Below are 11,812 nucleotides of genomic sequence, written 5' to 3'. Positions count from 1 at the left end.
GAGAATATGTGGCCCTACCCCCCTCAGTCATGGTCTTTTGACTTCCAATAGGTTTCATAACTTACACATTAAAGAATTACTATTTTAATTTCAACATTTGCATTTTACGACCAAAATAAAATAGCTCTGTGGTGACATTTTATTTAACCATCATGTACGATTACCAGTACAGTTCCTTAACTTTTTGTATTGAAGTTTTCCTATAAGGGATTCCATTTCAAGAAAATCTGGCTGTCGCAGAATTAGTAACAAAGGACAAGGAACGATAAGCCATAAGGCTTGTTTTTTTGCCCCCCCCCCCCCCCCCCCCCCCTATTTTCTCATTTTTTAAATTATGTTTTTGAAAGCTAAAATCAAGTTAAAATATTCCCTTAGGTTTGAAGCTTGTTTGAATGAACTTAAAAACCATTAATTCAGAAAATGGGTGAGGTAAGGGGGGTAAAAAGGGCACCAAAAACGCCATCTTCGCTAGCCAAGGGTTACGATCCACTTCCGTTCTCTTCACCCTTGGCGGATCGAGATAAAATTTCAGAGACACAAGGAAGGGATTTTTATTGGTTGCAGTAGAAACTCACTGCATCCAATCAAAAAGCGCCTATAACATGATCACGTGTAAATGTAGAAAGTGTTTGTAAACAATTGCCACGTGTTTATTGTGCAACATGTCTTTACATTACTAAACATACGACTATATTTAGTGACAACTTGAATATTTTTAATCAACTAATAGAAGTTCCTGTGTATGTTTCATGCACAAATGCATGAATGTTGACGTATATTTTCGTTTCCGGCTTTACCAAGTGTGTAGAATCTAGACGCTACCGTGTTTATACCTCCAAATTGAAGAGTTCAAGTGCTACCATTGGTCAAGAATAATGTATTCGGAATGGGCGTGACTTTAATCTTCCGATAGATGGCGCAACATTGATACCACAAATGTTAGCTCAATCTGCCAAGGGTGAAGAGAACGGGAGTGGATCGTAACCCTTGGCTAGCGAAGATGCAAAAATTATGAAGGGTGCGCCTACGTGACCAGGCGAAAATTACGGCGATTGAGACAGCAAAAACAGTGCTAATGACATTGGAATAAAAAAATCCTGGGTCACATTGGCCCAGGCACTTAAAAACTAAAAAAAATGTTGTACAAAACAGCTGAAAAGTGAATGATAATTACAATATTTGAATAATAAGAGAAAGTTTACCCCCTCACCTCACCAACTTGCTAAAATTTGTGGTTTTGAAGTTCATAAAAAAAAACTTCAAGCATCAGGGAATGTTTTAACATACCGGTAATAAGTAGCTTTCAAAAACAGAATTTGAAAAATGAGAAAATTTGGGGGCCAAAGACAGGCCTTATCATACCTTGTCCTTTGGGTTGCTGGTATATTTGTCTCACATGTATGCATGTAGTGTACACGTACTTCTATTTGGAATCAACATTTTTTTAGCACAAAAACTTTGTGAGACAAGCTCCAGATTGTTCCAAGAATCTATCAGATGAGATGATTATATAACCTAATTTAATTGTAGTAATATAACTTGTATTGAAATTTATTTTCAGGGGGAACAGGACTCTATCTGAAGCTTCTGATAGTCCTTGGAGCTCTTGGTACTCTAGCTCATATTATCTTCCACATCACTTTAGCAGCTCTGGATAAACCATATGGATTTGATTTTGCAAACTGTAAGTAAAGTCATTTGATGTTTCGTCACTAAAGGATCCAGGTTATGGACCCATTTTATAGAAGAAATAGTTCTAGTTTCTGAATTGGTGAAAAATAATGAAAGTATACTGAAATTAATCAATTACGAGTTTCTTCATGAATTAGTTACATCTGTTGACCAAAAGTCTAGCAGCGTAAATGACATCAATAAACAATCCATTCTTACTGTGACGTAATAACATTAGCATTGTGACAGAGGAAATCACATTGTGACAGAGGAAATGTCATGGAAAGTGCACAAATTTGAAAGATTAGTACCCAATTTTATATATTATTGAAAAAGTTTTCTTGTTCTTTTAAGTTCCCAAACAAAAGGTGAACCAAAATTGTCTTTTTAAAATTTTGCATTGCAGTTCATGCATACAACTAGATTATCGGGAAAACTCCACTTTTTCTCAATTTGGAACATTAGTAAGGATTAGTGTAGAATGACTAACTGATGTCTTAAAAGAATCACTTTTAATCCTCTACTATTAATTTTTTTTATAAGAGAGCGCCTTATTTCTTGTTGTAGCAATCTAATTCAATATGATATTGATCTTCCCTTTTCAAACTGTGGAATTAAAAACTATTTAAAGAATACAGCATTGTTTTTGCATAACATTAAGCACATTAAAATAGTGAAACCTATAAAAGATTTTTTGTCCATTTGAATCTGTAGACATTTTAAATTTCCAAAGAATATGTTTATTTCAATGCATTGGTTGGAAGTCTGACTTTCAGAAGACATTCTTCCAGTATTTGTGGCTTCCTGCTATTATTTCCTAGTCAATGTGCTTACATGTTGGCTAATGGCCCTCAAAATATGCATTTTTGAAATAGAATAGTGTCATTTTTATTTCACTTCTTCATTTTACATCAGTGTCCTTAAAAAAAGCCAAACATTTGAAATAGTTGAATTCAGCCTATTTTTCAAGGAACATAACAGGAAACATATAAGGATGTATTTAAATAGTTAGTATTCTTTATGTCCCCAGATGTTGGTTATCTTCATTTTTCTAAGCCGTCCATAAGTTGTCAGAAAGGAAGTGTCTCTACAAAATCAGGAATTTCCTCTAGTTCAGGAAATTTTTCAATTAGTGGTAAGGTGCATGATAATCTGTGGCATGAATAGTTGCAGTGTTTTTGAATGCATGTATGCATAGTAGATAACTCCTTGATTACAAACTAGGGGATTCAAATTCTGCTGGAGCATATCTGCAGGTAGTATGAAGCAGGGTTAATTATGGAGCATGGTATCTGCAGGTAGTATTAAGCAGGGTTAATTCCAGAGTATATCTGCAGGTAGTATGAATCAGGAATAATTCTGGAGCAGATCTGTAAGTAGTATGAAGTAGGGTTAATTCCAGAGTATATCTGCAGGTAGTATGAAGTAGGGTTAATTCTGGAGCATATCTGCAGGTAGTATTAAGCAGGGTTAATTCCAGAGTATATCTGCAGGTAGTATGAAGTAGGGTTAATTCTGGAGCATATCTGCAGGTAGTATGAAGTAGGGTTAATTCTGGAGCATATCTGCAGGTAGTATGAAGTAGGGTTAATTCTGGAGCATATCTGCAGGTAGTATTAAGCAGGGTTAATTCCAGAGTATATCTGCAGGTAGTATGAAGTAGGGTTAATTCTGGAGCATATCTGCAGGTAGTATGAAGTAGGGTTAATTATGGAGCATATCTGCAGGTAGTATTAAGCAGGGTTAATTCCAGAGTATATCTGCAGGTAGTATGAAGTAGGGTTAATTCTGGAGCATATCTGCAGGTAGTATTAAGCAGGGTTAATTCCAGAGTATATCTGCAGGTAGTATGAAGTAGGGTTAATTCTGGAGCATATCTGCAGGTAGTATGAAGTAGGGTTAATTCTGGAGCATATCTGCAGGTAGTATGAAGTAGGGTTAATTCTGGAGCATATCTGCAGGTAGTATTAAGCAGGGTTAATTCCAGAGTATATCTGCAGGTAGTATGAAGTAGGGTTAATTCTGGAGCATATCTGCAGGTAGTATGAAGTAGGGTTAATTCTGGAGCATATCTGCAGGTAGTATTAAGCAGGGTTAATTCCAGAGTATATCTGCAGGTAGTATGAAGTAGGGTTAATTCTGGAGCATATCTGCAGGTAGTATGAAGTAGGGTTAATTATGGAGCATATCTGCAGGTAGTATTAAGCAGGGTTAATTCCAGAGTATATCTGCAGGTAGTATGAAGTAGGGTTAATTCTGGAGCATATCTGCAGGTAGTATGAAGTAGGGTTAATTATGGAGCATATCTGCAGGTAGTATTAAGCAGGGTTAATTCCAGAGTATATCTGCAGGTAGTATGAAGCAGGAATAATTCTGGAGCAGATCTGTAAGTAGTATGAAGTAGGGTTAGTTCTGGAGCATATCTGCAGGTAGTATTAAAGTTGGTTAAACAAGTTTCATCCAGAGTATAGTTGAGATTTACTTGACTGTCCATGCTGCACCTTGAGATATCCATGTGTGTCTAGGTACATAAAAAAAAATATTGCAAAGAATGTGTCTTTAAATACTTGCAATAATAATCATATGCTTAATTGATTTTTTTTTAAAACAAGTATTTTCTGTTTGTCTGTAAGTCATATAACCATGCAAAATATTGGAATGGAAACAAAAAATAAAATTACTTATTCATGGGATGTTTAACATTGAACAGTGCATTGTGTTAAAAGCATGCTTTTTGGTTGTTTGCAAGGGTCTTATTTTCAAAAAAAAAATTTCTCTAGTACTTTTCTTAATGTTTTCTTTTAAGAGATTACTGTTTGGAATCACTTAAAGAGAAAAAATGGTTGTCATCTATTCTATATGTTAAAGCAAATTATGAAAAAAATATCCTGTGCATTATTAACCCGAATAATTCAGTCGTTATATTCCGCTGATCTACGAAGGCTACATTAACGCCTGAACGTCTTCCTCGATCAAGACCGTCAACCGGAAAATTCACACCGCTTTGCAATATGGGAATTTTGATTTAAATTGGCAGCTAAAGAAGGAGGAGTTCCGGATGTTAATTGATGATAAATGATGTAAACTGATGTTAATTGATGTTAAATAATTATTATCGGATTTGTGTTAATTGAACACACGTGTTTAGTAAGACAATTTCAAGAGAGTTGCGCAGACTCATATCCTGATCGCCGCTGATTGGCTCTCTCTCACAGAGAGCAGGCGACGCGGCCAATGATCACAAGGAGTTCAAGCCCTCGTGTGGGAGAAAATCGGACACGGAAAGGGCTTGAATTATTCGAGTTAGTGCATTATTTGATAGTGTTTAAACCATGTGCTTGAAATAGTGACAGCATATGATGGTTAGCTACTAATTTGCTGAACATGAATAAATATTTTCCCTTGAGGTCAAGAATTAGAAAGTGCACTTTTTATCCTCAAAGCAATATGGGTTTCTGTAATAACCCTGTAAGCTATAAGTTGATTTTGGCACATATTATCTTAGTTCAGATGGTCCATACGGTTAGATGGACTTTTGCAAAACCTATCAGTAAAGTGCTTTACTTATATTGTTTTATTGTATGCTTTCTATAGACCTTATAGGATATTACAAAATTTTATCTTTAAATTATAGTCTTAACTTGGTTAATAAAAGTATTTTTGCAACTGTATCAAACCCATTTGTTTGCTTTAGGTCATGAAACTCAGATTTTAAATACTAAGCATCACATATATTTCAAACCATAGTGATAGTAGGAAACAGGGAAACAGTAGGAAACGGGGAAACAGTAGGAAACTGGGAAACTTGCATTTCATTTTGTTGTCTCCGAAAATGAATTTATTCAAACATTTTGATGGTCATAATATTTATAAAATATTTATTGCTTATTTTCTTTAGGTTCAACAAATGATAATATTTCAAGACAGATTGCTGTAGAAAGGTAACATTTATTGTCTAGTATGATAAGAAGCTATATTGTAGATCACTTTGTTAGTCTGTCTGTCTGTTCGTCCAAAAGATATTTTGTCACTTTTCTCAGAAACTACTAGACAGTATGACTTCATATTTAATCAGCTGCTGGAATGTGATGGGTTGTGACATGTGAGCACTTCTTGGACTGGTCAGAAACCTACTTTCTGTGTGCAGATTTTAGGAATTTTCTATACCTTGAATGCTTTTAAAATTTTTGTCACACATTTCTTCAAAAGTGCTGAAAAGAATGACTTCATATATAGTCAGCTTCGCAACATTGGTAAGTTGTAACATGTGTGTGTAAGACATCAAATGTCTGTTGACGTTGTACTTTGAATTTAGAATGGGGATATGCCTGGCATGACAATGCTTTCCTGTTCCAGAGTTCTCTATAAATTGGGGTCCTAGGGATTTGACCAGCACAGTTTTGGGAAGGCCCAATTCAATTTTGGTAATTTGCAATAGAAATGTTAGTAAGGACCTGCATATTTTCTTCAAGGACCACTAGGCAAAAAAGATTTTGAGAACTCTGCTTTTCACTTTTTTTATAGGATGCTATTTGAAATAAGAGGACACGTCTTTTAGTTTAAATTTGGTTAGAGAATACAGGGTGAATTAGATACCCTTAGAGAAAAAGATCAGTGGAATTACACTGGAATACCAATGATATTCCATTGTGAATTCCAGTGATTTTCAGTGTAATAATTTGGCTGGAATTCCACTGGAACTACATTGGCTTTCCAGTGGAATTACAGTGAAAATTTCAGTGTTATTTCACTGGTATTCCAGCCAAATTATTCCACTGCAATCACTGGAATTCCAGTGGAAATTACAGTGTTATTTCACTGGTATTCCAGCCAAATTCTTCCAGTGGAATGCGAATGTAACTCTAGTGGAATAACAGGGCAGTTCCAGTGGAATTGCTACTCTGTAACATATAAGACCAATTGGTGGCCTTATCACTACTTCTGAGAAGCACAAAATATAGTGCTTGATCATATGATTGATCTGATCATATTCAAATATTCAAATAAATAACATTTTTAACATCCTATCCATTAACAGAAAAATGGCCTGCATGGTTTGTATAAGTAGAATAAAAACAGTGACTATGGACAGCTTGAACCTCACCCACAAAACTAATATAAAAATTATGTGTCAGATATAAACTTCTCTTCCTTTCTGTAATTCAAAACTTGCTGTCTCTGTCTAGGTCTCTGTACTGCCAACTAGAATTGCTGAATATATCATTTGTTTTTGTATGCTGCAAAGTTACATAGAACACTTTGTGCTAATCTATTACACAATGCATACTTGTATGCTGACCTCATGATGTTGTTAGATGTGAAGTTAGGGAGTTGGTCCCTTTTTTATGTCAATGAAAAAGTGCCTTTTTGATCTCACTGTGAGGTACTTGGACTTCAGATCATAATTAAAGACCTTCACATAAGTGCACTTGTCAAAATATTATTTATATCCTTTTGATAAATTCTTTGTAGTATTTCACAAGAGTGTAATCTCGTGTTTATCTATATAACACACATCCCTTGAAGATAAGTAAATTAGCAGACAGAGGGTGCTTACAGTTAATTCCCTAATGCTTGTACAGTAAAACTTTGGTTGGCTTGCTTGCTTGCTTTGTTTGTATAATTGTTTATCCAAGCTTTGTAATTCAGTTTGACATCTCCAAACAATTTATATGACATATTTACACCTGTATATATCATATTTAAAGTCAACTGGACATTTTCCCAATATAATTGAACAATATACGGTACGTGATATACAAACCAAGCAACCAAATTAACCAAAGTCTTCATCTGCATGCATTAGGAAATTAGCTGTAAAACACTTTTAGAAAATTTGTTACTGTGATGATTTTAAGGTCACCATAGTACACTATTATAGAAACTAATTTTAGAAATGAACATTTACATTTTAAGGTGGAGTTAATGTCTATTTCAAGGCCAACAAATTGATATTTCATACAATAATTACCTTACCACACATTGCTATGAATTATTCAACAAGTAAATATGTTTCCAGGCAAACTGTACAATAATAAAACACACTTTCTGATTATTTTAGGGTAAAAGCAATTAAATGGATATCAAAAATATGTGATTAACATCCAATGTGCATTAAAAATTGATTAAATTTATTATTCATAAATGTGATACAAAGCTTGGTGTCATTTAAATACCAATAATAAGAGTTGATTACTTTGATATTTGTAAAATAAGTACTTTTTGAGACTTTTAACCTTGATTTTAATGAAAACAGTTTATAATCGTACATTATAGTACTTATTTCAAATTAATAGCTAAATTTATTATCCATGAAATCATCTTGACTTCCTCTTGCAAACTTGCATTGTTTGAATCATCTGAAAAAGAAGAGAAATGTTTAAGAACGACTTTGCTTCCATTTGTTTTAGAACTCAATAAACGAATTCAACCAAGCTTTTTTATTTTTTTTAAAGATAAGCTTTTTCTTTAATAAAGCATTGAAGTTTGTGACCTTGATCTTTAAGAATACATTAATAAGCAAGAAGGTTATAAAGATTGATAAAAAACATACAATTTTTAGTTAGAATATAAAATCTCTAGTGCAACTTCTTAGCCCTGCTGTGATTTGTAATTATACCACTAATTTGAACCAGACTAGCAGAATTCTTGTGTCACCTAACATGTTTTGTTATTAACTGCTATGCAGCAAAAAGTATATATCTTTGCACTACTGGTGTATCCACTTGACATTAATAAAATTTGAAATGTTGACAAAGAAGAAAGAATATAGTAGTATACTTAGAGAGAAAAACATTTTCTTCTGTCACACCCATACATCAAGTGTTGCATAATCTCTTACTTTCCCAGACAGTTATTGTTAGGAAATTTGCCATAACTTTTTTGTATATAATCGTTTTAGAGTACCAGGTATGAGGGTGATTTTATTCTCTGCTGACACACTCGTTGTCTTTGATATTGATAACTAAATTGATTTGTGAGAATTTTTTGTCCTTAGAAAAAAAATCATTTTCAATACTTTTGTCAACATGGGTATTCCCAATACCTGAAATTAAGCATCCACAGAAATCTGAAGAAATTTTTGTTTCCATAGTTTAGATATTTATATCTTTTGAAAATTCATTGATTTATATAAAATTTTACCTTGCCAGATAAAAAGTCTTAATTACAAAATGTACGTCTTATGCCCAGAGGTTTTATTGATAAAATGTCTGTAATACAGATTTTGATTAATTTATTCCAATAAGCAATGATATTGTAGAAATATTTTAAACATATATATTACTGCTTGTGCAATTTTTACCTTTGATTGTCGTCTCTGAAGATTCTGTTGCAGCCACCATCAAATGATACTGCATTTAAAAATGTTTTAAAGAATTTGATTTCCGTAAAGCCTTCAACAATGAACAAAATCCATACAGCATAGATAGACATAATGACAAATGTAAAACTTAACCAGAAAACTAACAGCAAGCTTTATGTAAAAAAATAAAGCAACAAACAACAACCTCTGAATTACAGGCTCCTGACTTTGGACAGGCACATACAGAAGGAGGCATGGTTGAACATGTTTGCAAATGTGCCAATCCTCCCAGAAACTTTGAACAGTGGTGTAACAGCACAACTTAGCAGTTTATTAGAATGTTGTCTCCTGTAGGCCATATTAAAATTTTGATACAAAGTTATATCAAATATATTTGGGTTTTGTGTTCTACTGAAATTTTTAAAAATCATGTGTATAATAGCCCAGTTAATGTTTTGGTAATTCTATTTCAGATTGGATGGTGTACCAGCGATTAATATAATCCGTCTAATAGTTCCTGACCTTGCTGTTCTTATTACGGCCATCTTAGTCTTTGTGATCTGTTACGTTCTTCTCAAGGTTCCTGAAGGTCAAGACACAGAATTACCAACCGCAGTCAGCAGAACCCGCAGAAAACGAACTGAAAGATTTTTACATTTCTTTGGGACATTCTTGGTGTTATTATTTTTGGCAGCTAGCGGAATTATTGTGCCTTCAATTTTGGGAGCTTTTTACTTCCTATCATTCCTGTACATATCAACATGGTGGGCTTTTTATAACGCTCTTGGATATAAATTTGCAGTGTATAGATTTGTTGTACTTGTGTGGAGTGGTCTACACCTTTGTGTCTTACATCTATACCAGTTCCCGTTTTTCCAGGATTTGGTTGATCCTAAATCTCTCGAAGCAAGGTATGTAACATAAGTCATGTAGACCGAGCCTGATGTTCAGTAAGAGGCGTATTTGTACCTTGCAAAGAAAATATTTTTCTCTTAAAATTGATTTGAACCTGGGAAGTGTTGTATCCTGCTTGATTACAGCGAAAAGAGCAAGTAAAATGAGATTTTAACAAAACTTTATACATGAAATGAAGGGGAAAAAACACATATAAATAAAAGAGAATGTTCATATTCAAAACTGAGAAAGCAATATAAAAAGCGCAACACAAAACACAAGACATCTAGGGGTCAACAAAAGACATGTCCTTATGATATGTTTCTTACTTGAAAAAGTTATGATTGAATGTAAAAGAGAAGATCAAAGATCTGCTATCAGTTACCAATACCTTAAAGGACAAAAGCGTTAAGATTTAACAAAAACAAGAGATCATTACTGTCAGGGTTTCCTGGCTAAGAGCAGGAAATTGATCATAGAATGTAATGTCCAGGGACAAATATATCTTGCTTATTCAGTGTGCACAACATATCAATTGATTGTTGCATGCCTAAAATAACAAAACAAAATCCATAGTTTTAAAGACAATATTTACAGAAAGCTGACTTAGCTGAGTAAAATTAATTATTCATATTTGTATTTATAACTGAGAGAATAGTAGAGCAGATTGTTACCTTGCTTCAGCTGACAATGTTTTTCTCTGGATGATAATCTGCTCTTTCATCCTCTCAGCTTATGTTATTCATATAATCTCATCAATGAACTGAAGGTCTTCAAAATTTGACCAAAATTCTCTTGCATTTTTCACATTAGTTATTCATATAAAAAAGAAGATGTAGTATGATTGCCAATGAGACAACTATCCACAAAAGACCAAAATGACACAGACATTAACAACTATAGGTCACCGTACGGCATTCAACAATGAGCAAAGCCCATACCGCATAGTCAGCTATAAAAGGCCCCGATAAGACAATGTAAAACAATTCAAACAAGAAAACTAACGGCCTTATTTATATAAAAAAAATGAACGAAAAATGTCTGTTTTATCAGGTTTATTCTTGCTGCATGACAAATTTTTTTTTTCACCACTTGTTTGTAAAATTTCAGAATAATAGGACTAACAGGCATCATTAAGACTGATTGTGAAAGAACTTGGTATGTTGACTTCCATGATGCTAGTCAGTGGCCATGGTTTGTCAATCCTGGAATCTTATTGCTGTTGTACTTCACACTGGCTATAGAAAGCAGGCAATGGTTACATCGTAAGGTAATGTATGGTTTACATTGGTGAGTTACTTCCCTTTAACTCTGAATATTTATCTAGATAAAAAGCAATGTAAGAATATTCCATAATGATTAACATTTTTTATATTAAATTGCATGAACTATTAAAAGTCTCCATTGCAGTCTTTTTTATTTTATTTTCTGCACTTACAGAACTTAAGCGAAAAGAAGATTTATTTTTTTATTTTACATACTTTCAAAAGATTTTAGTTGGTAGTTTGTTGATTTTGTGCACTGTCTGTAAAGAGGTGCTGGCTTTCACAATTTGGATTGGATACATCTATCAGTTAATACACTTAAGTGGGGTATAGACACTTATAAATGCTGTCTCAGTGACACACTCTACAACTTTTACTCATAAATGTTCATAAATGATATGATTCTATTTTCATGATTGAAATTTTTGTTTTATTTTAACTGCATTGTGCACCATTAATTAATCCCAATATTTTTTTATAGTTTCCCATGTGAACTTTTCTACATCTACAAAAGGAAGATGTCATTTTGTATCCTCAAATTATTCCTAACTGCAGAATGGAGTTTCTGATGCCATTAATGGCATTATAAGCCTGCTTTCGGATTGTTTAATTTTAGGGATTTTAACTTTCTTTTTTTTGTTTGTAAAACATGTTCTTTCCATGACATAACAGGGGAAGA

At 33.6% G+C, this 11,812-nt stretch overlaps 1 protein-coding gene across 31 annotated transcripts in view; it reads left to right on the top strand.

Moving 5' to 3' along the window:
- LOC139523959 (piezo-type mechanosensitive ion channel component 2-like) overlaps positions 1-11,812 on the top strand; it is a 131,767-nt gene that overhangs the window by 22,729 nt on the left and 97,226 nt on the right. For 17 of the 31 annotated variants that reach the window (XM_071318449.1, XM_071318447.1, XM_071318444.1 and 14 more), the window contains exons 4-7: positions 1,562-1,684; positions 5,570-5,612; positions 9,448-9,885; positions 10,979-11,138. In XM_071318449.1, coding sequence (XP_071174550.1) covers positions 1,562-1,684; positions 5,570-5,612; positions 9,448-9,885; positions 10,979-11,138 — 764 coding nt within the window. Of the gene's footprint in view, positions 1-1,561; positions 1,685-2,701; positions 2,807-5,569; positions 5,613-9,447; positions 9,886-10,978; positions 11,139-11,812 lie in introns of all 31 variants that reach the window. The other 14 variants (XM_071318442.1, XM_071318435.1, XM_071318428.1 and 11 more) reach the window with 1 other exon arrangement.

Source organism: Mytilus edulis, chromosome 5, assembly GCF_963676685.1.
Source record: "Mytilus edulis chromosome 5, xbMytEdul2.2, whole genome shotgun sequence".
Classification (NCBI taxonomy): Eukaryota; Metazoa; Mollusca; class Bivalvia; order Mytilida; family Mytilidae; genus Mytilus; species Mytilus edulis.
This window is presented reverse-complemented; position numbering and strand designations above follow the sequence as displayed.